Source organism: Zonotrichia leucophrys, chromosome Z (genome assembly GCF_028769735.1).
Source record: "Zonotrichia leucophrys gambelii isolate GWCS_2022_RI chromosome Z, RI_Zleu_2.0, whole genome shotgun sequence".
In the NCBI taxonomy this organism is placed as follows: domain Eukaryota; kingdom Metazoa; phylum Chordata; class Aves; order Passeriformes; family Passerellidae; genus Zonotrichia; species Zonotrichia leucophrys.
The window spans coordinates 30425118-30451883 of record NC_088200.1 but is presented as its reverse complement, the minus strand read 5'-3'; the positions used below and the strand labels follow the sequence as shown (position 1 = coordinate 30451883).

The window sequence follows — 26766 nt, the reverse complement described above, 5'->3', positions numbered from 1 at the left end:
TGGCCTCTAGGAGAAATAGGATGCCAGGATAAATTTAGAAAACAGGCAAGTGCAACCTAGGGCATACTTAGATATGATGAATGCCCCCAGCCATGGTTGATCCTGGATGGCAAAAAATAAGAAGAACCTGAGAAACCAAAGAACACATAAAAGTTGATGTATCTAGTTAACAGGCACAGTAGAATGCCCCAAATAAATGGCAAAACTTTATGTCAAACTGCATATGCAGCTATCCATTTCCCTGTGCAGTTATTCAGACTCTATTCAAAGGCCTGTGCACACCTCTCCTTGCTAGTTCTTAGCTGGAATGTAGATTACAATATCACTATATCATACAGACTGTGGATAGAAGAAACAAGAAGACATCAAGCCACCTGTGACTCCTTTTATTTCTCTTCTGACATTTTGTCAAATGTTTGTCTGACATTTGACACCAAACTTGCATGAATGTACGAGTTTTGCTGAAAGGCATGAGAGCATGAGAGCAGTATCTCAGAAAACTGTGTGAGCAATTCAGCTGGCAAGAGTGCATGCATTTTGCTCGCAGGAAGTTCAAACTCTTGTTTTGCTAAAATGCTTTAAAGCATGTAAATTTATGCTGACTATATTTCTATTCGTTCGATAGCCAATCCATGTACTGCTCAGAGCAAATATTCCTGAAGACAGAAAATATCATAAGAATTACATTCCATACCCTTTTTTGCTAGTGATTAGTGAATAAACTTCTTTAAATGCATTTGCTGTCATTACTTGTATTAATTATTTCTCTCTATTGGCTAGTTTGTCACATTTTTACACATTCTTGGAATAATACCTATATGAGGAAAAGTTATGTGACTTTATTTGCTCTCATCTCTTTTCATTTCATTCTAACCTTAACCTGTTAATGATGCTATTGTGTTAAACAACCATGAACTGATTTCTGAAAAAAAAACACTTTAAGAAAGTACTGAATGGGATGATAAGGAATGACTAATGTATGTCTTTGTGTCTTTATGCCTGGAACAATTAAATATTCTGGGAATTACCTTATGGAGAAAAATGGAATATGACAGAGTTCTCTGAAACCCACAGAGGTACAGTGCAGGTAATAGCAATCAATTGTATACTCTTTGTAAGAGTATAACAGTGAAGAAAAATAAAATTAAACTATCAGGGGGCCAGTTCAAAGGAGCAGTAGATAACAGATAAACTGCCCATATTTAAAGGATATTGTGGGTGGTTTGACTCTATATGGCTTCAAAGACATCATTGTACAAATCACAGAAAAAAATTACAAAAGGCCTATTGAATATAAATGTATTGCATTTGGTTCATGACAACCACAAATATAATTTTCTATGGTCAGAGAAAGTATCACTGCATGTTTGCCAGTTCACATCTTTTACAAAATACCTACAACACTGCTTGTAGCTAGGATCCATAGTGGTACTGCCAGTGTCATGCTATTAATAATAAATTTAAAAAATATCTTCAAAGCAAATATGACAGATTCTGTCCTCATAAAGATTCTGTAATTTTCTTCAAGGTCAGATCTGGGTTCCTAACTATTCCTTCATTCTTTTGTGAACTTTGAGTATGCCATGAAAAGGTATGCATATGTACCACAGGGCAGTTGTCTCATTCAGCAGACCTCCTCCAACAGTAATAAGATTTATTGTTGGTTCATTTAAACTCCTTGTTTGGGTTGCACTTGAGAAAAAAGCCAGCACAGTGATTTAAAGAAATGAATGATTACACCTTGTTATTGAACTTTAAGGCCACACTTTTCAGAGAGGTCAGGAGCCAAAAGGAGTCTCCATTTTCCAATAACACTGCTCTCAACAGAACACCATGTTGCCCAGAGGGTTAAACTCCCAGTGCTCTTTTTGACCTTCTGAACAGTCCCCCCAGAAGGTGCACGTGTTCATTTTCTTAGGGACTTCAAATAAACAAGGGCTGAAAATAAAACTGCACTTGAGAATAGAAGGTGTCACAGCCTAGTTTTTGTACAGCACTGATGAATCTTATTGGCTTGTGTCTGTGATCAACACTGTGTTCAAAGGGCTCTCAGTTTTAAAATGTCTGCCTGGACAGAAAAATCTATATGGTTATCTTTAAAACTTGTCTGTAAGAGATGTTATCAATTTGCTGCCAGAGAAACAAAAGACAGTCCCATGTGTGTAACACAGTGGGTGCCCTCCAAACCAGCCAGCAAGTCCAGGGCACTTACTGCAGTTAAGGAAAAGTCTTCTGCTGCTCCTGACATCACCTCACCCACTCTCAGGGCAGATTTAAGAAACTATTGTAGCTGTACAGGAAACATGTAAACATTTGTGTGTGCAGTCTGAGTACAGTAAATGACTGGATCAGAGACACAAGTTATCTAATACAATTAATCTACCCTTGAGATAGCCACAGGATATATATCTGAGAAAAGAAACTCCCTGAGTAGATAAATATGGAAATAGAGGATAATCTTCTTCTATAAAGATTGAATTTTAAATCCCAGGAGTTAGAATTTGCTTTAAAGCCTGAAACATGAGTTTTGTTATCTATCTCATTACCCTTTTTTCTTCTTTTCAAGCATTGGTTATTACATCTGAGGATTCCTGACTGTAAAACATGCAAAGTTCCTTCTTGTCCTTCATAAATTTATGACTTTGCGGATGCCTTGTCAATTCATTGCGTTATTTTTCTTTTTTTGAAGGAATATGGTTCAAGGCATAGAAATTCAGATTTTTTTGTGACTTTAAAAAAATTTCAAACTCTATAGTGAAAATTAATGGTTGTTGCTAAATGTTTCAGCACCTTGTCAAAATTAATGGTAAAAGTATACAGTTAGATTTTTGGGATCTCTTTGTCCAATGAATATATATTCCTATCTCCTAGTGCAATGAGTAAACATCAGAAATGGGAAGAACATATATAGAAAAATATATATAAAAATATGACAGGTATTTCTGCAAAGATAAATATCCTCTGTTAATGGTTTGATCGCAATCAGTTTGAGAACTCAATTCTTTACAAATATTGGTAAGTTTTCTGGGTATAACCTTCTGTTAAATATTTCCTGCCATCTTTCAAAGACTAACTTACAGCAATCGTTAACATATTCATTCAAGAAGTTCTTTTACACATATGCAGCACTTATTAAGACAGATTCAATAGGAAGGTATGTTACTCTGTTAAAATTGTTTACCAGGAAAAGTAATTGTACAAGTGGAAAACAATATTTTTTTAAAAATAAGATCATTGACCTATGAACATACATGACTTAAGAACCACCAGCATGAGATTAGATCTCCAATTAAAACATCCTTTCATCTACCTCCCTCTATAGGAATAGTGACAAGGAGATCTTGGTTACACGTATTTTGACCAGACTGAGCTTTCACTACACAGAGTTTTAAAAACAATAACAAATCCATGCCCATAATTTATGATTCCCTGTACATAAATTGACCTCTAACAATTCCAGAGTTTGATTTACACACTTGCTGAGCTTACTCTCCAGAGATCAGGAAATTTGAAGGAAAAAAGAGCCTAGGTATTAGTATTACAATGATGCTCTGGAGATTTGCCAATAAAGTTTGACCAGTGTCACTCCAAAAACATTTTGTGGTATGAAAGGATAACACTGTTGTGTAGAAACAGAAACAACAAAGGTGCTCACAGCTTGGCAATTTTCTGTGTGTACAGAATTTGCTTCCCAGAAGGAGACCTTATGAAACAAGTCCATATCTACAGTTCTGTGAATGAACAGTAGATCAGTGGATGAAGTGTTAGCAGTGGGACAGCAGCATATTTCTGTTCTGGATTATCGGTATTGCTAATCATAACCCAAATCCACTCAAGTTGCAAAAAGGTCTAGTAAGCTTTTTCTGCAATATCTCCTTTCTTCTCTTTTTTCTTTTTTTTTTTTTTCTTTTTTTTTTTTTTTTTTTTTTTTTTTTTTTTTTTTTTGTTGTTGTTGTTGAGGGGACTGGAAAAAAACACCCTTGCTTGGGGTTTTCTGACTTACTTGTCTTCTTGCTCCATGTCAAAAAGGCTGTAGAAATAAAAGGGAAGGAGTGTGTGACTATTCCTTTACAATGAATGTAAAGGAATAGTATTTGCAAGTTCTGTAAGCTAAAAATTAAATTAATTTTTGCATTCTCACAAACAACCACAAAGCTTTTGTTGTGTCATTTCTTACCAAGCTGCTCTGCTAAATGTTTTCCCCTCTCAGTGAAGATTACCCGTTCATCCTCCATGTCACATTTGTTGCCAACCAAAATAACCTGGGCATTATCCCAAGAGTACGTTTTGATTTGAGTTGACCTTAAAAGAGAAAGGGAGAGAAAGGAGTCAAAGCAAAGCAAATTCCCCTTAATTTCAGGAAGAGTTGCAAAAAGACAAAAGAGACAATACTGATTTTGACAACCAGGGTAACATGACTCTGTTTAATTGCAGATTTCAAATAAGCTAAGGATTATCTGTCAGGTTTTACTGTTACAGAGATAGTATCAACACAGGGTTTACTTTTGCTTGCTGAAAATAGTATTTTCTCCTGCCCTCAACATTCTTCCTTTACTTTTAGAAAGAAGAGATTATATTTTTTCCCATTTTCACATTTTAATACAAACCTTACAATCTAAAAACAGAGCTCTGAAAGAAAATCAACAATGTATTAATTTCTTATCTTTTACTTTTGAGATCAGGATGTAAATTCAGCAGGAAAACTTCAAAAATTTCTGAGCTAGTCTGTCTTCCTCTCCATCACATTTCTCTGCAAGTCTTTTATCTACCAGAAGGTCAGCAACATTTCCATTGTGCATTAAGCCATGGGCAGAGGCTGAGTTTGAACTCTGACTTACCTTCTGTTTAAATTGTACAAGCCTTAGCCATGACTGCAGCTGAATGGAAGTGTCTGAGGCCTTAAAACACCATAGGGACCATGAGTGATGGTGGTAAACAGCTTACAGTGGTTTCTTTGAGCAGGGGCAATAATGGGTGACTTGGAACCACACTCGTGGTGCCTGTCAGTTTCTGCCTGCCACCATTCTGCTGGTACCCAGGTCTGCCCTGTAGAAGGAAAGCTGCTGGCTCAGCCAAGAGTGATGCTGCTGGTTACCACTTTCTGACTGGGAGCAGTATGTGCCCTTGATGGTGACACAGGATGCAGGAAACTTCCTCCAAGCACTTAGGCTTTGTCTTGAACTAGTGACTAAGTCTGGCTCTAGGCTTGAAGTTTTTGGTGGGATCAATGAGCAATGGAGAGAGAAAAAGACAGAGAGCATACCTCTTTCTGCCAGCCTGTCCCACACCATTTCCTCCCTCCCTCCCTCCCTCCTTGGACAATACAGGGTGCTTAGGAAAAAATAGAATAGAAACTAACTTTTATAACTACATGGTTATGAGAGGACACCCTGGAAAGGGATCCTGTGGCATATGATGGACTTTTTTTCTCAAAGTCGCTTTGACAAAATATGAAATAGCTTCAAAAATCTGTCACCTAAATATTTTGGAAGCTGGTCTGCATCGGTACATTTACTAGTGACCCCTTCTCATAACACAGCCATCATCTCTACTTATTGAGACCCCGGTCTGCAAAGTCTTACATTATTAAAAAATATCATGATCTTTTCTAATCTAGTCTGACAACTGATTCTAGTGAAAGACACAAAATGTATCACATCTCCCCATTTGGCTTTGCTTATTGCAAAACCAGAGGGATGGCCATGGGCAAAAGCTGCTAGAGCTATCACTGTGACCCTAGGTCCAATGCCATTGCCTACAGGTTCCCTGCATGAGTGAAAAAAAACCCTCTAGGCCACATCCGATGGGTTTGCAGTGACAGGCAGAGAAATTTAAAGGGAAGAATCACTGCTTTTAGGAATGTTTTACGTTATCACAACAACCGAAAAGAAGTTGAGGCAAGTCCCAGACTTTTTGTTCTACAGATTGTTCCCTTGGGCCTGACCTGATCTTTTCTTCAATCTTTTCTTCACTGTGCTATTTTAAATGTTTTAATAGTAATTTGAGTAGGTGTAGGGTACTGTGACCAAAAAGAAGTCAAACTTCCCCATACACTTATATTTTACTAAAGATACCATTTCTCAGGAAAAAAGGAAAACATGCATTCATTTTAGCAGAAATGTCCTTTTGGAATCATGCTGAGTAGTTAAGCAAAGTAGAATTATTATTGTGATTTTGAACCCGAACTACATTTGTCACCACAGCAACTTTGCAAATACTAGTACCTCAAATGTCAGAGTATGTTAGTCCATTAAGGACCCTAAAAGAGCTTAGCTCTGAACAATTATTAGTTGGGAGCCAATTTATTCCCTTTATGTCAGCAGGAAATCAAATACATTATGAAAGCAAAATATAGAGTAAAGATATTAAGCTTTACTTATTAAGGAATAACTTACATAACCTGTAAAGTTGAAATAGAATAAACTGATGAAGAAATACAGCCTGAAGAAATATCATCACACAACTGTAAAGAGCATTCATTCAGCCATGTTTTGCAGACTTTGCCTCCAGAGTTTTACATTAGTTTCTTTCATTAAGAATGTAAGGTCCCTTCATTTTACTGCAGCCAGATTATTTGTTCTACAACTACAAATCTGTACATTTAAATTCTTCTCATTACTTAAGCAACTTATTTTATTAATAGACATTTTTTAATCTATCTTGCTTTTGTCTCATCTTCTAGTTATTTTTTTTAAGTAACAAGAAGAGATCTTGTCCCTGCAAACAAATCCGAAGGCTTATATTTTGCAAACGACTCAGTAGAGCAGAAATATAACTGACTGAAAATTAGTCAAATGTATTCACACCCAACACCACATCAGCAGATGCTTGATTCAAAGGATATAATAGGCTTATTACTGTTATGTTTTCTTTTATACATATAGTTCCACTATTGGCCTCTGTAGGTTTTGATTCCCACAACTCTCCACCAAAGCCAACACATAGGTCACTTGAAAAAAAAAAAAGAGATTTTGCTGTTCCTTGCATACAAGAAACAAATGACCAAGGCTTCTGATTAGTCCAAAACACAAACTGTTGTCCTTGTAAAGAACTTCAGCTTGAGGAAGACTGAAGACATGAAAAGGCAAAGAGGGTGTTTGCAGTAAGCTGAAAAAGACATTTCTTGTTCACTTTCATGACCTGGTGTATGTCAATAGTAATTTATCCTATATATGTTTCCCTTTCTAGTTTTATGGTAGGCAGGCAATCTGCATCATGCTTGAATTTTTATAATGTATAGACTCCAGAGGGGCAGATTAATGGAGGAGTGCAATGATCCATTGCTTTCCATGATCAACACCATTCTTGTGCTCACTGTACTGCAATTCTACCAGCCCCTTGTCAAAAAAGAGCTGAATGCAGACAAAAGTAATGCTTTTGGCTTATCTTAAAACAGAGAGATCTTCAAATAACTTCCCAGGCAGCAATGGCAAGGGGCCTGTGTGTGCTGTTGGTCAGCTTGCAAGGAATGCTGTGACAGAGCCGGCTTCGGGAACATGCAGCCCCAGCTGGCTGAGGCAGCTGAGATGCTGCAAAACAAGGTAGATAGCACAGAGCAATATGGGGGAGCTGCACGGATGTCACTGCTGTGGAAACCAGACTGTTCACATTGGATTAGGTGATAAAAGCTTATCTATGCGTCCAAAAGAAGCACAGAGAGATTGTGGCAGGAGAGAGAGCCCAAATAATTTCCTGGTCCTGGGTGCTCTCAGGCCTATTGCAGGAAACATCAGATTATCCAAAGCCTATGTACACTATCCTGGTGGAGCAGGAGTGTGATTACCAAATTAAGACTCAGAAAAATACTGGGACACCACATCCAGGTCCCTTTCAGGGTTGTTCCAAGTAAATCCCAGCATGAAACCCATCACTGCAAGTCAATACTGGAGGCTTATTTCCAGGTGCCAGAAATTGAGGAGATTGGGATCCAGGGACAGCTACTGGGCAGATTGAGGTTATGAGCCCAGATGATGGAGGGAGACACAATGTGTATGCCTGCAGAGATACACATTCTCTTGAATGGATCTTGATGCTGCACTGTTTTGGAGGGGAGGAGTGTGAGGATGATGATGCTCTTGGTGTTTGCAGGAGCACCCTGGGGGGTCCTAGGTGGTTTTGTCTGCAATATGTTTGTACCTGGTCATGTATATATGCATATAAATGTGCTGTATGTTTGTGAGTTATGTGCACATGGCCTGCTGGGAATAGATCTTCAACCCACTACTCAATATATTTCAGGTTGCACCCACTGACGATATATCTTGAGTTTACTCTGAATATCTCTTCAGATCATGCCTTTTTACTAACTCACCAATGTCCAGGGCAAATATTCATATAACCTGTGATGTCTTCACCCACAGACCACGTGGAAGGCAAGCAAATATATTCAGTAAAGACATGTCCATGGAGTGAATATACGAGGAATATGAACTTTCAGATAGCCTCAATCTATTCACCATACTTTGGACCAAGTCCTCCAAGGATGCTTGCCTACCATGGAGAGGCTGATTTTACAGACTTTTAGATTAATTATGTAGTAATTCACATGCACGGACAGCAAGACAAACACCCTAACCAAAATGCTCCAGAGGGGCCTATGTATAATGTTTATTCCAGCAAGTTCAGGAAACATGTTGTACTTCTGATGTTTTGATTTATGAAAGGAATACTCAATGAACTGGGGTGCATCATCTTGCCAGGAAAAAGAAATAAGAAAACATCAAACCTATGCAAAAAACTTCTAGAAAACCAAAACCACATTAAAAAAACCTCTATCAAACTTTTTTTTTTTTTTTTTTTTTAAGTTACTGTTGAGTGCACTGATAAGTCCTTAAAATAATTCTCCTGTCTTTATCTACAGCATGGTCACTGCAAAGTCCTTTAGCTGAATTACTAGAGGTCACAGGGTAGTGGTGGGATCTCAGGTGAAGCCCAGGTTATCTGTTCTTTCTCAGTTTATTTATTTGGTAAGAGGCAGTATCAGAGAAGCAACTATGAGTTTGGAGGTGTTTCTAAAAGTGTTCAGTGTCCCCAGGTGAACTTCCTGCCTTTATTTTCTAAAGAGTGTGCCAAGTGTCCATGCCTCTCTGAGCAGGAAGGGTTGCTCTCCAGCTTTGTCAGGAGACATTGTTTTCCTTCTGTAATTGAAGCAAGGAAGAATCTCTTTCCCTCTTCCCCCAGTCTCCTTCCTGTGAAATGGGAAGACACACCACTGCCCTCTCAAACCCCTAATGCAGACAGGGATAGTAAGGGGAAGCTCTGTTATTGACATCTTTTCAGATGATGGAATTATGCCACGAATCCTTTCCCACTCTCCTTGTTTGTGAAGACACTGACACACTTCCCATTCAAGCCAGCTTTTCCACAGAGTGAGTCTGAGGTCTCCTTCATACAGCCAAGTGTTTTTACACTTCAGTGTACACCATATGCTTCATTCTTTTTCCCATGCCCTCTATGTCACCTAAACTCTTATTGTTCCCAGCAATACTGATAGGTTGTGTGCCTAAAGGATGCCACAGCATCTTGGAGTTTACATATCCCTCTCTCTTTCAAGCTTATCTTTTGGATATGAAGAAAATGAGGCACATGTAGGATTATTCTCTATGGCACATTAAAGGACTGCAACGCTCAGTCTTGATGGACACTGGGAATCTGGCTCTGTACCAGCTGCTCTGCACTGGGTGCTCAGACCTTGCTGCAGGCTGGGCAGGGAGAGAGGTGGCCTCAGGCTTTTCATCTGTTCTCCAGTAAACAATCTAGTATTAGTGGGAGACAAGTAACTCAAAATAGATAAACCACCAACCAAACCCCCAACTCAGCTCTCTAACTGGAATTTTGAAGAGAGTACTAAGCAATCTTAGCAAAAAACAAGGCAAATGTCCTGGTGTACTTGAAGACTAGACTTTTGTGGCCACAGTTATTGACATAGCAGGAATATACTAGAATTACTTAGTAATAATTTCAGTAATAATAAAAAGAATATGCTAACACTTGCCAGATTTTAATTGAACTGACACAGAAATAGAACTATCTTTAAGAAACTGCTCAGGATCTTTACTCCTCTACTGACAAGGAAAATCTGAATATTTGCAACTTTTGAAATTTTTCTACTTGTTTCATTTTTCTGGTGTGCTCTACCTGCAGGCCATAAAACTTTCAGGATTGTGGCTAATACAAATAGTTTTATCTCTTTCATTTATGAACGCCTTAATAATTATTGAAGCCATTATTCAAAACTATGGGAAGCAATAGATAAATGAAATAATTATAAAAATAAAGAGCTGATGTAGATGAACATGTGACCAGAATGAAGAAATAGCACCTCAATCATTCTCAAGGAGGGTTTAGAACCTAGTGGACATTGTAGCACCTTCACTTCTCTCCAGAATTAATGATATATTGAATTTGTGATGTTTATTTTCAGTGGTGCCACTGACACCCACTGACTGCAAATGCTTATTAACATATGAGAGAGAATAGGCAAAAACATCCCAGCAGCCCAGAAAATGTATGGAGAAGTGCAATGAAAAGGGCACGAAAAAGAGAAAAATAAACTTGCTCCACCCTTAATATCACAACATAGCAAGAGGAAAAGGATCTGGTGAGAAGTGGATGCGCTAAGGATACGTTTAGTGTGGATAACTTGGCAAGCAGGGCAGTTCAAGCTGCAGATTGTACTCTGGGTGGCAGGAGCTCAAGGAAAAGTAAACCAGAGCTACTCATTGCACAACAAAAGGCCCAGGAACCTGTGGTGTCAGCCAGGTGACTGGACATTTAGACACAGCAGGAACTGATGACCCCAGATTTTGAGAGCTTAGACTCTGAGGGTGTAAAAGCCCAGTGCATCTTTATTAGGCATCCCTCCTCAAAGGCGCCAGCTTGAGCTGTTAATTTGTTGCTGCACCATGATTAAATCATGGGATATATCAACCCCTCCATGATTGCAACAGAGCAGGATATATGAATATTGCTCAAGACTGACTGTATCTCATGTGTCAGTTGTTGTTTATACAATACTGTGTTTGCTGTCTGGATTGAAGGGCAAATGAAGAAAAATACCTATTGATTGTGAAAAAAACCACCGATATTGAAGGAACCAGAACAATGACAATTATTCACCACTTCTTCTGATGGGCTTTATCTTCCTTGTGCAGAGCCAAATAGTGCACACCATGCAAAGAAAGGCTACACATTTAACCTTTCCTTGGACGAATAGACTGATGATGCGGAAGCTGCATGACAGGTGTGACACTAATAAATTTCTGGTTCATTATCAGCCAGAAAGCTAGTCATAATGCACATTACCCAGAGCACCACAGGTTTTTATTGCTCTGGTAAGAATTGGATATACTTTAATGAAAAAATCCTTCACTACAAGTTTCTATAACTTCATTTTAGAAACCTGGAGTTACATTTCAGTTTTGACAGGCTCTAAAGATATTCAAAATTAATCCAGTTCTTTTGGACATAAAACTGGGTTGATCTCTAATATGTGCATTTTTATAACCTTATGCAAGGAAATATGAAATTTTACAAAACTTTAGTTACTTACAAAGAAATAAAAGAAGATGGAAAGCAGGGATAACATTTAAGATGTAAGAGCTGATGTTCTTTGTGTGTTTATGACATTTATTATTATTTATTCTTGGTGATATACCATTACCATAGTTGTAATGAGGAAGTATATGCTTACCCAGTGATGTCCACTCTGAGTCCGCATTTAGTAGAATGCAATAACAACTGACATAGCATTAATAATGACACAATTCTACGTGGTAATTAGGATGAGAGGTACGGCATTATAGATGTTCATCAATCAGAATTGTCTTCCTAGTCAACCATCTCTAGCTATTCCTAATCTGCCTATGGAAGTGTCTTCCCATCCAGAGTTCTCTGCTGAGAACTCGGAGTTACATTTGAGTTACATTTTACCTTTCATGTAATATACAAATATTTTTTAGAAGAGTCCATGTATTAGCTTTGGTGCCTTTTCTTTACAGTGTTGTTTCAAATAAGAATACCAAGTGTTTGTTATTGTCTGAAAATTCTTTTCTGACATTAAAATTCAAATCCGTTGGATAATGGTTTATGATGTCAAATTAATATATTGTTGGCAAAAGACATCAAGTTTAAACTTTAATTTTTACATACTTTACATAAAATATAACTATTCCATACTTTATTTGGAGTTACAATGAAGGGCCAGAAGCCTACAGGGCATGCTCAATTTGTGTTAATCAGATTGTAGATGCCCTCAGTTTTTGCATCTTTGGCACAATCTTTGCAAACTGCTTTCTTGACAGCTGTCAAATACACCTTGAAACTGCCTTCCAATACCAGTGTAGCAAGAGCCCAGTATGAAATAATTGCATTAATAAAAATAAAAAATGACTGTTCTCTAAGTTAGTACTGTGCTCTCTATCCCTCCTCCCCAATACCTCCTGTGCTTGAGTTCGTATGGCCCTCCCTTTAGAGAAAAAGCTCTCCAGGTGAGGTGTTTTTCTGTACCTACACAGCCAGCACACAGCCCTAAGCAGAGTAACCACATACAGTACACCTGGCATTGCACACATGGCAGACTCTTTTGTCACAGAGATAGATAACAGAGAATTTGTGGAGGAGTTCATGACCTAATCCAAGACAAGGTGGGCTTTGGCTGAAGGTATGCTGAATTCATAAAAAGGAGTAAATTCCTTGTCAGTCAATCTCATTTCTTCCTTTTCTGGTGTGTAGTATATACTGGTTTCCCAGGCTTTTTGCTTAGAAAATTAGAATGGATATTTCAAAAAAACAGTAAATAATAGATAAAAGTAGTGTGTTAGACACTAAGGGCAAAGAGATCTTCCAAGCAACTTCCTTGTATTTTTTGTAATATAAAGTACATCTCAATATTTAATTCTTATTCACAGGAGTACAAAATCCTCTCTTGCAACAAGGTTTACTTATGGGCAGGCCAACTAATATACCACATTTTTCACAGTAGGACACATGTTAATGAAGAGTTTTTATGTCATGTATAATGCCACAAGCTGTGTCATATTGTGGGAAGTGATTTAACAACTCGCCACACAGACAAAAGGCTGTACATTTTAATTTTCTCCCCACTGAGAAACCCACCATTAAATTATCATCCTTCAAAGCTGCTACCACACATGCACAGCGAAAACAATCCAAAAAAAAAAAAAGGGTTTGAAAAGAGATGGAAAAAAGTCTTTATAGGAAAATAATATTCATGGAAACAATAAAAGGCAAAATACAGACTGCACTTGCACATCCTTTGATTATCCCCTTGTTTTCATGTTCCAGATGCTTCCACATAAATGATTCTGTTTATCACCAATTTACGTTGATTGCCCAGACTGTCACTGGAATTCCAAGTAATGACCCTAATCAATCCAGCTGATCCTAACTCTGGTATTTGAAAAACAGAGCTATAAAACAAGGGAGTTATGAAAAAATTTACTAAAACAACTACAGCATCTGCTTGAGTATATTGCACTTTTAAGTAAATGAGCAATTTGCTGTCACTTAAAATTTTTTTTGCTTGCTATTTTGTATTCTTATATATAAGAATATCTATATAAGGAAACAGATACAGACAGATACACATGTATTCTCATTTCCTTTTTTCTTTCTTACACTGATGGGCTTTTAATAGTATAAAAAAATATAGCTAAGCAAGCAATACTGATGCTGAACAAGTTCTTTTGGTCCTAGACTCTCATATCTAATACTTTCCTCTTCACCACACCTAGGACAGTTCCCTACGCCAGGACTGCCCTGCCTGCCAAAGAGGCTCTTGCACCTGGGAGTACTGACTAGCATCTCATCTCCAGTCCCAAAGAGCACCAACCCAACAGTGGCATTTTGGAAGTAGTGAAGTTCTTAAAGGCGTGGTCAAGTTCTTTTGTTTTGTACCAATATTGAGAGTTTTACAGCCATCAGGCTCACTCAGGATTATTTATTTTTTCATCTTTGCTTTTAAATAGCAAATTCAGATTTATATTTACAATATATATGGCAAATATCTGCCAACAGGACATCCCTGTTTTAAGGAACTTCTGATTAATCAAGTCTCAAGAACTCTGAGTTAACCCTGACATTTTACTGTCAAATCTCATTATGAAATGCATTGCACATTTGTCGCGCTTAATCCCTTTCTACCTATTTCATGACGAATGACTTCCAAGTTTCTCTCACTTGTCAAATTCACTCCTTTGGACTTAATTTCCTCTATTGTTTTAGCATTCATTTTTTTTCACGTTTAAATGAACTGTGCTATTGCTTCTTTTATTTCCTGTAGTCCTAGATAATTTTGGGTTATATTTCTCATTTGGTATTTTGCATTAACTCTTTCAGTCTTATATGCACATAAATTGAGTCCTGAAATGCCTGTGTTTGAGTATTAGAGATGGAGTTGAAACAAATCATACCTAAATGTAATCACTGAAAAATCTTACCAGGTTAGTGAGGCCACTTGTGGTACATTATCATGACCTATCCTTCTTAAGGATTCATGAAGCCTGCCAGTACCAGGACAATTATGTGAATTATTTTAGCTCTTCTTCATAAGAGAGACAGCATTGTTTTATTAAAACATCAAGGAATGTTTCTTCTGTTACTATACTTTTACACAAACTTGATATAAATCCTAATAGTATTTTGTCTTTAAGGTTGGTTATCCTGTTATTCTCTGGAAGCAGAGCAATGGAAACATCCAGAACTGTACTGAGGCATTAAATTTTGATTCTCCCACTGTGTTCTTGCAATCATACCTCTTTGGAAGCAATTTCCCTGTGTGGCTATACACTTGCAAACACAAGAGATTGAGGTCTGAAATGTTGAAATGTGGCCTAGTTTTCAGTTGAACATGTGAGCTTCTGACTTTTGTCACAGATACCTGGAACTAGATTGGCAAAATAGCAACTATCTTTATATCCTGGTTAACTGATGCTAACTGGTTAACTAGTTGAGTAGGAGTTATGCAATTGTACTGGGGGTTTTGGAGAGGTTGGTAGTTAGTTTTTTTTTCCTTTGAGCTCATGAGAGTAAATTTTCAATTTTAATTTTAATTTTGTCTGACCACATTTTGCTTTTGGGGTACTGCTGAACAAAATTCATTCTGTGAGAGCTGACAGTAGCCAAAGACAACAGTAAAAACCATTTCCCTGTCTACATCCTGCCTGGCACAGGGTGGCAGGATTGTCTTGCTGACTCACACTGCAAGCAAGTAAACTGCAGATTTTATTCCTGCTGACTCACAGAAGATGGAGGGAGGCATTAGACTTCAGATTTTATTTCTACAATTAAAAAGAAAGATTTTTTTTAAAGGGGAAACAAAAGGATTGTGTATTCATTCAAAATGTCAGTAGTGCTGCTACATTATTCACAAATCAAAAGACTGGGTATATAGATTCATATGGGTACATATATATATATATATCTTTGCCTCTCAAGCCGTAGCTAGTATATATTTGGATTTTCTTCTCTGTCACAGTTCTGGAAACCAAAATATAGTGGTTTTCCCTGACCTCAAAAGCCTGAGTATTGCAGAAGTTAACAGCAACACATGCAGGCATAAATAAAGTAAAACAGAGAGATTGGATGTAAAACTTTTTAACACTACTGAAAACTGAACACAGTGGCATTTCAACAAACTACAGCCCTCTCTCCTTGGGCTCATGTTGAACTTTCAAAAATTAAAGTTTATCTCGCTTTGCCTGTGAGGTCTTTAAAGCCTACTGTTTGAACCATGTTCACTAACATATTTCAAAGGTTACAACTTCCTTCTGGTAAAAACAAACAAACAAACAAAAACAACAAAAGAAAAAACTACAAACAAACAAAACCCCCCCAAAAAACAGTTTAATGTTGTTTTATTGGGGGTTTGTCACTGACATCAGTGGGTAAGTACCCCTCTCAGAGGACACAACCATGTTCATTAAACAGGTGTTTGGGTAGATAGTAATCTTTGTATGGAAAGATTATCAGGACAAGCATCAGAAAATCAAAAATTCATCAGTAGAATTGCTCTGTATTGTGGAGCAGAATGAAGTAACATACTGAAAGATCAAAAGAATAAAACATTTCCTATGTATGGCCAGAAATTAACATCTGCAATTTGAAACAAGTAATTGTGAATGAATGAGGTGGTCACCAGGTGTTTATAAGGTAGGGAGCAGAGGAAGAAGGAAAAAATGCTGGGCTTGGCTTGTGGCAGACTCTGAGGTCAGCTGAGTACACCTCTGCGTACATGGCAGAACTGTGGAAGGGTTTTTGGAAGGCAACCTCCTGCCATCCTGCCTCCTTTCATCACTTGATCCCTTTGCCCAAAACTGTGCCTTAATCACAATGAGTGTGTCTGGGGAAAAACCCGTGTGTTTTCCTACACTGACCAGCAGAGCTAAGAAAGATTGAAAAGGAAGAGCATAAAATCTGAAAAGCCTGATGGTATTAACCACCAGGTCCCACAACAAAGAGTGCCTTTGGCTGATGTAATCTAGAAAAATTCCTGTATTTCAATGAAGCTAAATTCTGCATAGTAACATTTGAAAGTGAGGTCTTTGTTGTTCACAGATGAATGGGAGATTACAGCAAACCTGGCTTCATTTATACATGTCTTTGTATGTATACGCAGCATCTGCTGGGATTAGAGTAAGAAACCATAGCGTATAAAACATTTACACCTCAGAAACTTCAGCTAGCCCTCACTGTCTTCATAGCAGTATGTGCTGATCTGAGCTCATTTAACCCTGTAAGCATGGAGGTCGCTGATCACAGACACTGACAGAAGTTGAAGCGGTCAGTTCCTTCAGATTGGGTCTGCCAAATTTTGCTGCGGTGTGAGGGTAGATCTCAAGATTTAACTAAGGCTGCTAAGGTCACCTCCAGATTGTTCTCTATAACAAGGGCTTAGCTGATGGCTCTGCACACAGGCACAAGCTGCCCTTGGTGAGTAGGCTTTTGTACAACGGATTCAGGATTTACAGACTAGGGAATTGCCAGTGGGACACATCAAGGGGTGAAGAGATCAATGGTGCCCCAAAATCAAAAAAGAGAATAAATTTCAAGCAGGGTGTAAATTGTCATCAAGGCTTATCTTCAAAGACACAAATGATGACTACCTCTCTCAGACAGACAGCCCATATAAATGAATTGATGCAATCCAAGGCCAACCTGAAGCACACATGTGGGAGGTTTGGGAGGGGAAGCAGAGTGCAACTGAACTACTCTCTTTTCTTGAGAGGCACAGAGCCCCTGGGGGACATGCAGAGTCCATTCAGAGTCACAAAGCGGGTCTCATGGACCTAGTGCTCCTCATGGCAGCCCCCTGGCCTCTCTAGGTGAGCACTGATAGCTTCAGTCCTCCACTTGGAAAAAGAGAAGATAATTTGAACAGCATGGCTTAAATCTGTATCCTCCTTTCCCATTTGTCACTGTAGCACTGAATAGATCAATCATTCCATAAACAAATTTTAACTTTTTTTTCCTAATATCTGAAAGGGGAAGAACTTAGAATGGAAGAGAGGATGTGACTGAAGCAAATTATGGGTTATCTGAAAATCATTCAGTTAAAAAGGGCATGAAGAGATGCTAAGTAACAATCAAGTACCTTTTCTAACATTTGTGGTAGATAATCTCTGAAGGCTCTGAAGCACCTCACTGCACTTAAACAATTTTGAATATGAAGGTAAATCGCATTAAAAAAAAATAAAGACAACTGAAAGTGACACAAAAGATCCTATTGATTTTTTTAAAAATTACAGGTTACATATTTATGTATCATGTGTGAGTGAGTGAGGCTGAGAGAAAAAATAGATAGCCTTAATCTTGGAACAAATATGCTCTATTTTTTCTTAATATAATATGATTGCTAAACAGGAAATATTTTTCCCCTCTCCTCAGTTACTCCTTGAAGGCTTTTCTAAAATTTTTGCATAGCATTGGAAAATCCTCATTGCACTCTAAACAATGGCTGCTTAAAGAGAAATGTGATGAATTAACAGTAATAAACAAAATGAAATATCTAAAGGTAGAAGACACTTAAAAATGATATAAATTCTTAATATAACCAGAAGTCAGTTTGCTGATTCTCTTCCCACTTAGTTACACAGTGCAAAGATAAATATTTAAAAGCAAGATAAATTAAGAACATGCTCTCAGCCAGTGTGAAGGAAAGAAAAAAGAAAGGAAGCAACCTTGAATATAAACCACTCACCTGAAAAGAAGAGATATACAAGAAGGAGGTAGCTGCTACATTGTATACCAAAAAGGAGTTGGGCCTATAGCATATATATAAGCAATATGCACAAAGCCATCTTTGGCTGCTTGCAGAAGAGAGGCAGGGGTGCTGCAGGAAGATACCACAGAATCCTTATATGGAAAGAAGACAGTGTGGCACAGCATGCAAAGCAGGATGAATTAAATGTGCTGATTAAATGAACAGCTTGCTTCTTTTACTTCACTGAAGTTCAAAGCTTTCTAGCCAACCACTTTAAGCATACCTAGCAATCAAATAAATGACTTATGTTATAAAAGCCTCATGCAGAGAAACAATAGGTAATGCACAATTGATCCCTACAGGCCTCTATCCCTCACCTTTGTTCAGGGTTCTAAAAAGAATGTATAATACATTCTAATGTAGGTATAAAGGCTAAAAGGCTAAGAGAAGAGAGACTGTCCATTACAGCAGCATAAAAGGAAACTGAGGACAATGCCCTCTATCTTGATTCTGAAAGATGGTGCAAAAAGCTTTTCTCCCAAATTATACCTCAGGTATGCTGCACACTCATTCCTTGTGTGCGGATCTTTAGCTAAAAGATTAACGGTAAAACAGTCAGTGTTGCTTGCCCTGTTAAATGTCAGTCTGCAAGCATCAGGAGGACATCTGGGCTCTAATTCCATATGTAACAGGGTCTCACTGCTTCCTACAAATTCATGGCAGGGAGTAAGGTAGTCCCTAGGCCTCATTGTGAGAAGCAGGAGGCCTAATACCTTTGATCAGAGAGGTCAAAGAAAAAGCAGAAACATCATAACTCTTCATTCTCAGAGTAGGACAAGAGGAAGAGAAGAATTTTGGTTTGTAATCTGAAGTATTACTATATAAATCACTGACAGACACTAACTGTAGTGTCTGAACAGAGGTTGGTTGAAATGTATACTGTGCTGCAATACTACAAAGTTGATGACATTTTCAGAGAAAGGACACCTAGAATTTAGAGTCATGCTATCCTGAGCTGTGAATTTGGGTGTTGAGTTCTGCTAAACTAGCTTGGTTCTTCAAGTGTCAGAATGTGGATTTATGAATCTATCTTTGGACTATCAATTAGAATAGATCAATTGAATCCTCCATTTAATCTTGCCCACAAGCCATGAGAAGAACTGAAAGCTTCTCATTTTCACAGCTTCCTGAAGGCCTTCAGCATAGCATGTGATATTTGGACATCAAACATGCACATATTTGACCTTGAAATGATCTTGATAGGATCTGGCTCAATCTTTAGGCCCAAAGAAAATATATGGAAGAAAGATTATGTTCTTTCTCTGAAACCCCAGGTAACTGCTACTGGTTGGAACATTTCTGTACAAACCGCCTCACATTTCTTATGTGTAAAGACACCACCAAACCTCACCTCTGATGTAAGCCAGAAGCCTAGACTGGCAATGTTTCATTATTCTAATAGTAACATCTACACATTCTCCCAATCTATCTTTTGTAAAAAAAGCATTACATTATCCTCCTTTAAATCTCTGATGATAAAAAACCTGTGTAGTCATGTACCTCTTCAGTGAATAGCCTATTGGCAGCTAGGACTGAATTTATTACACTAATTCTTACTGTTTCACTGGCATCCTGTGGTTTTTTTCTGTATGCTTGCGCTCATGCTTCACTCAGACTCTTTTAGTCAGAATTTTTTTTTGTTGTACTAATGTTAGTGATTAACATAATGGTATGTCACATTCTACACCAGACTTGAAAATAACAAAGAGAGCTGCAAACACTGAAGAAAAGGCCAAGGGCTAAGGCAGACTGCAGGTTAGAGCAAAGCACATGGGAATACAATATAGGATTGGTTTGTAGCTGTCTTGTTCTTTGGGACAAATAGGAGCAAGAGAGGTAACCAGAGCCAGATATAGATGCAGGAGGAAGATGGGCAATTTCGTGTACTGACGCACATGAAGAACTGTGGCTCCTGCTTGCTTCTGTTGTGTTCATGGAAACAGGACATTTCATGAGTACTTGTAAATGAAATAGCTATTACATTAACTATTTAATGGGCATAGGGAACGAGTCTCTGCATCACAGAGAAACAGCCATTCTAAAGGCTGAATATAAACTATGTAGGATGCTTATGCAGGCATGATAAAATACACATACACAGACCCCCACCCTTAGCATTCTGAAGTGTTGGTAGTAAAATAAAAGCAGAATGTAAACTCTTGATATTTATTGTACTATCTTGATGTTTATTGTACTTTCTATGTCAGATTCTAGAGGGTTAAATAGAATAAGATTTCTTTTGTACAAAAACCACGATGGAAAATTTATATGCAGCTGAAGTACTCTAAAGAAATTCATAAAGCTCAGTAATTGCTTTCCTATTAGTTATGAACCATTTGGTTCACACAGTTTCTTTGGACTGTTAAAATTTTGGAACTTTTAAAAGAAGTTCAAGGATTTGGACACTGAAACCTCATTCACCTAGCTATTTTTCTGCCAGAGGTTTAGTGTAAGAGACTAAACATAACAGATATTTTCTCAGATATTTTCACCCACAGCAATATATAAACTTAACAGTGGATGAACTACGGATCTGGGCTATGACCTGGTTGAGCTGCTGTGTTGTCCTGCTGAGCTGTGTATAGCAACAATATAAAAGAAGAGCAGCTAAAGATAGGTGATGCAGGGAAGATGTTCTCAGGAACATCTCAGGCTATTTCAGATGTTTGTGCAGTAAACCCAAGTAAATGACTAAAGTACAAGCCCTAAAATGCCATTATCAAATAAGAGATGGATAGGAAACACAAAACAAAAAGAAAACATTTAATTTGGTGAAAAAAGAGTAGCCATGTCTTCAATTTTACTGCGAAACAGTAAAAATAACATTGTGAAAAACAACATAAAATGAAAACACGTGGAAAATCCGTGATTAGATTGTCAGGATGAAAAATGACTGAGACATTTCTGCATGAGTGAAGGAATCAAACTGAATGGATAGAGTCATGGTTACTAAAATTTTGTGTGTGTGTATATTTAAAAACATGCACACTAGAAGGTATAATCTACAGATTATTCTTCTACTAACTTTCTCTAATGAAGTCTAAATGTTCTACAATCACTTAGTAAAAACCTAAAGTGTCATTGCAAGGTGCCTAACAAAAGCCAGTGTTCAATACAGTGCAATAGTTAAACAATCAAGCAAGATGCTAGCTGCATGCATAACATGATTGAAAGTACTAAAAAATCCTCTTGTCCAAGGTCATTAGACAATTTCATGAGTTTGTCAGCAATGTTCTTTTGGGTGTTTTTGTTGTTTTATTAATTTTTTCATTTTTTTAGGAGAGTATCTCATGTATATTTGAGGCAGTTTCTTTACATACAAAAAGTGTTCTCAAAGCTGAGGCCACAATAGAAATCCAATTTGAGATATTAATTTTTCTCACGATTCCCAAATGTCATAAACCCAACCTATTCCCAAAAGAAATCCTTACTTAAAGAACTCCTTGAATTTTCTTGGAGGTCAAATTTTCTTATTTGGAGGTGGGGGGAATGTTTGTTTTGGCTATTTCTCTGTCTTCTGTCTTTAAATACATAGAGCAGGCTCCATCTTGCCTAAATTGAGATATTTACAGTATAAAAGCCCAGTAGTTCCCATACATAAACTTTTTTTTTGCAGAAGCTTGCTCAGAACAGTCCATCTGGCACAGAAAAGTATAAATAAAATCAGCCTTGAGATACAAACAAGACTTGAGGAAAAGCACACTGTATGACATGGAAATTGGAATTTTTGTGTCCTGTGAACTGATAATGTCCTATGTACCCATAACAAATGATTACTACATTTGCATTTAATTTTGGTTAAAAGAAAGGAATTTATTGGTTTCACTGAGAGACACCTGCCTTATTCTGAAAATTGTTTAGCTATTTTTCAAGTTTTCAAAATGTACAAAAAAAAAATCATTCCGTTGCTTTACAGTGAATTAATAGCTGAGTAGTGGAATTAATAGCCTGGTACTTGGATGAAAGACTGCTCTGGGGTTTCAGGTGTCTTAGCTGCAAGTCAGAATTATGTCCAGTTTAGGGCATACGAGCACAAGCCGAAAGTCTTAATTAAGCTAGCTTGTTGTAACTAATGGATGTAAATAACAACAACAAAAAAGAAATAAAATGTAGCAGATAGAAGCCAAAAAACAATGATTTTATCCAAGAAAAGCATATAAGACTTAAAAATTTGTAGGCCTAATAAAAAGAGTATTTAAATTTTTTTCCAGACTTCAGCATTTTACAAGGCATGAACACTTTTATTCACGCTCAACATGTAATTTTCTCATTAAATCTGATACCAATTGCCACACAAAAAGTGGAAATGTCTACATGGGTACATAATTAAGTAAATCAAGTTTTTCTGACAAAAATAAACGATAGATATGTTTTCAACCCCCCCATAGCCAAGTAGTTCTTATAAAAACCCAAAACACTGAAGGTACAAGTTTGCAAATAACGGTAGATTAATAGAAAAGGACGTTTAATAGTCCTTGAATCCACGCAAAATAGAAACATGATGTTCTCTGAAGATGTTAGGAAGGAGAGCTTGAACAGCTTACGAGGTTAGTCAGTGCCTTCTTCAGCCATTTCTGATAGGTAATTATGGGGTCAGGGAAACACAGCAAAATATATCCTGCAGGGACTTGTTCAATGCCAGAACACTTTTAGGGTGCTTTACAGCACAAAGCAAATATGTACTGGGAGAAGGTCGTTCTGATCTAGTTGTTGTGTAAACAGACAAAGAATGTTCTGGGTTTTTTCTGTTCAACAACCCTTCCCTATAAAAATATTTGTAACAATATTGTGCATTTTAAACATACCAGTTTGTATCCCACCTTACTGTGTCTTGACTTCAAGCAGCAAGGCTATTCAAGGTAATCCAAAGTCTCTCTGTTTTTTTTAATACACTGAGTGACTCAATAAAACTAACACCTTGGCATATATCTCTCTTCTTATGTCTTTAGATCATCACAAATACAATATCACTTGCACCATCCCCTGTGTATGCTGGCAATTTTGGTATTTGACTTTTGTATAAAAATGAAGGATTTGGTTTTTCAGTTTGGATAACACAAATTATTCTAATAATTATGCAAAGAATCATGGTATCATATAATGTTTTGGATTGCAAGGGGCCTTAAAAATCTTCTAGTTCCAACTTGTGGACCGTGCACTCGATCCCACTGTCTGTGTCATTGATAAAGACATTAAAGGGTCCTGGCCCCAAGACAGCCCTGAGGGATACCACCCATCACTAGCTGCCCCCCAGACACAGAGACATTGACTGCAACTCTCTGGCTCTGTCCAACCAGCCAGTTCCTTATCCGTGAATTAAGTCACTCTTCAGAGCATATCTCTCCAGTTTGGAGATCAGGATGTTGTGACTGATCTTTATGACTGTATCAAAGAACTTAGGGAAGGCTAGGCAGATGACATCTGTCAGTCTTCAAGTGAAATGAAGAAATGGTCTTCATTTCACATGCTGACCATTGCAGTCACTCCAGCATAAAAGGCCCCCAAATTTGTCAGGCACAATTTTCTCTTAGTGAAGTGGTGTTGGCTGTCTCAGATCTCTGCATTGTTCCGTATGCTCCTTGACATTGCTTCCATGAAGATCTGCTTTATGATCTTCCCAGGGACAGAGTTGAGGCTCATTGCTCTGTAGTTCCCTGGATTTTCCATTCTTAATTTTTAATAATTTTTCCCCTTTTTTCTGGTCCCCAGGGAAATCCCTTGAGTGCTGTAACTTTTCAAGTATGACGGAGAGTGGCTTGGCAACAACATCAACTAGACAATCAAAGCTGCCTCAAAACTGTGGGATATAAGGCCTGTGTCCCTGTGGTCAGGCAGTTTTATCAACTGGAACCAAAGGTGTCTCACTTAGAGTGAGAGAGACTTCACTGCCCCAGTTCAGGGACTTAGAGTCCTGGGAAGCCTGACTGCCAGTGAATACTGAGATGAAGAACCCACTGACTCAGCCTTCTCCATAACTGTAACCAGTTCTCTTCTTGTTTATCAGAGGGAGTACAGTCTCTTTGTCTTTTCTCTTCTACCCTATGTAGTCATAAAGTCACTTCTTTTTCTTGTCACATTCTTTGCAAAGTTCTGTTCCAGCTGCAGCTCAGCTTTCCTTGTCCCCTCCATACACATCTGAACCATATCCCTGTACTCCACCCTGGTCGCCCGTCCCTGCTTCCACTGGCTGTGCGTTTCTTTCCTATTCCTCAGTCTGAGGAGCAGGTTCTTGCTCAGCCATGAGCTGTTTCCTGCTTTCCCTACTTGATTTAGGGAACAGACAAACGCATAAATAAAGGGGTTATCTGTAGGAGAAGTAAGATATTTTGAAATTAACAGTTTGATGAAACATATGTAGACTTTTTCCAAAATAATTTGTTTAGGGTATTTCTGTTTAGGTTATAACACTGCTACCCAGAGAAATTTTTGAAGGAAAAACTGATAGTAGGATGATGAGAGATATAGCAGCAATGTCAATCCTCTCATAACTGGTATGTAAAATTCTTCCATCATCTTGGTTAAATTGTCTTTGTTAAATCATGAAGTTTTGCAGACTTAAAGAGTATTGCTCAGAAAAGTGATCAATACACAGTAGTCCAGGCATTGTTGTCCTGCCCAACCCATCATATATAATTGTTTTATAATATCCCTTAGCAAGAGCCTTCGAAATCAGTCATTTCAAAGGTTTAACATTGTGCTAAGAATTTATGTACAATGTAGGACCATTTTTTCATCTCAGTCAAAATCCATTTTTATCAATACATTTAACTCATTCATATTTCTCTGTGAAGATACTTGCTAATTAAATATATGTCCCTCTAAATTGGATGGATTTGAGGAGCAGACTGCTAGATGGATAAGAAATTGGTTGGATGTTTTCATCCAGAGGGTTGTGGTCAAGGATGTAGAGTCCCAATGGACATCAGTGACAAGTGGTGCCCTCAGGGGTCTGTACTGGGACCAGAGTTATTTAATATCTTCATCAGTGACATAAGACAAAGGAATTGAGTGCATCCTCAGCAAATTTGCAATGACCCCAAGGTGGGTGGTGCTGTTGACACACCCAAAGGATGGGATGTTATCCAGAGGGACCTGGACAAGCTGGATATGTGGGACTATGTGTTTTAACAAGACCAAGCACAAAGCACTGCACCTGGAACTGGGGCAAGCCCCACTGTCAACACAGGCTGGGGTTGGACAGACCCAGAGCAGCCCTGCCCAGAAGGGCTTGGGGCTGCTGTGGGTGAGAGGCTGCACATGGCCCAGCCATGGCACTCACATTCCAGAGAGCCACACGTGTCCTGGGCTGCACCCAGAGCCCTGTGGGCAGCAGGGCAGGGAGGGGATTCTGCCCCTCTGCTCTGCTGAGATCCCACCGGGAGCACTGCATCCAATTCTGGGGTCCTAAGCACAGAAATGACATGGAAATGCTGGAGCAAATCCAGGGGAGGCCACCAAATTGATATAGAGGGATGATCACCTCTCCTATGAGGAAGGACTGAGAGAGCTGAGTTTGTACAGCCTGGAAAAGAGGCAGCTTCAGGATATCCTAACTCTGGCCTTCCAACACCTGAAAGGAGTTTACAAGGAAGATGGACAGGGACTTTTTACAAGAGCATGTAATGATAAGACACAGGGGAATGTCTTCAAACTGAAAGAAAGAGGGTTTAGATAAGATATTAGGAAGAAATTCTTTACAGTAAGGGTGGTGAGGCACCCAGAGAAGTGGATGTTCCATCCTTAGAAATGGAAGGCCAAGCTGGATGGGGTTTTGAGTTACATGGAGCTCTAAACAACCTGATCTAGAGAAAGGTGTTCCTGTCCACAGAGGAGGGTGTGAACTGGACAACCTTGAAGGTTTCTACCAACCCAAGCATATGAGTCTAGGATTTAGTGTATTCCATTTATAGTCTTTAGTGTAGTCCTTTTACAATAGCAGAGGAGGCAATTCTCAGACACTCAGGCAAACAGTTGCTGGTTGGGGAATTAAATACAGCACAGAATTGTCATTTGTGTCTGAAGACAAAAAAATGTTCCTAATTTAGGTAGTGCATGTTGCTATAGGACATGAAATAACACAACATGCACACATAGCTCTCTCAAGATAAAAAAGCACTTAATTTCCGACTTCAACATTTATAGATTTCTAACAGTGCCACCTCTCTAATGACACTGGACAAACCAACAGTCTATCAAATTCCTACTTCTCCATAAAAGAATGCAAAATAATAAGTTATTTACATAAAGTGTGTGAGAAAGTTAGTCACAAGAATGTAAACATCAGAAGGCTTACAGAAATTTAAAAAATCAGGGTGACAAGTTCATCATGGGGATTCTGGTGTACCTTATTGAAAGTGCTTAGCTCCCCAGTTTGTTTTCCAGAACCAGCAAAAAGTAGGATATATCCACACAGAAACTAAGGTCAAGTGATTGGTTATAAACAGAAAGGTGTTTTCTATGGAACAAAGCTATGAGTAGCTTTGGGT

General features: G+C 38.2%; 1 protein-coding gene across 3 annotated transcripts in view; it reads right to left on the bottom strand.

The window, feature by feature from the left end:
- Positions 1-26766, bottom strand: part of RAB3C (RAB3C, member RAS oncogene family) — a 119747-nt gene that overhangs the window by 15395 nt on the left and 77586 nt on the right. For all 3 annotated transcript variants that reach the window (XM_064735414.1, XM_064735413.1, XM_064735412.1), the window contains exon 4: positions 4178-4302. In XM_064735414.1, coding sequence (XP_064591484.1) covers positions 4178-4302 — 125 coding nt within the window. The remainder of the gene's footprint in view (positions 1-4177; positions 4303-26766) is intronic.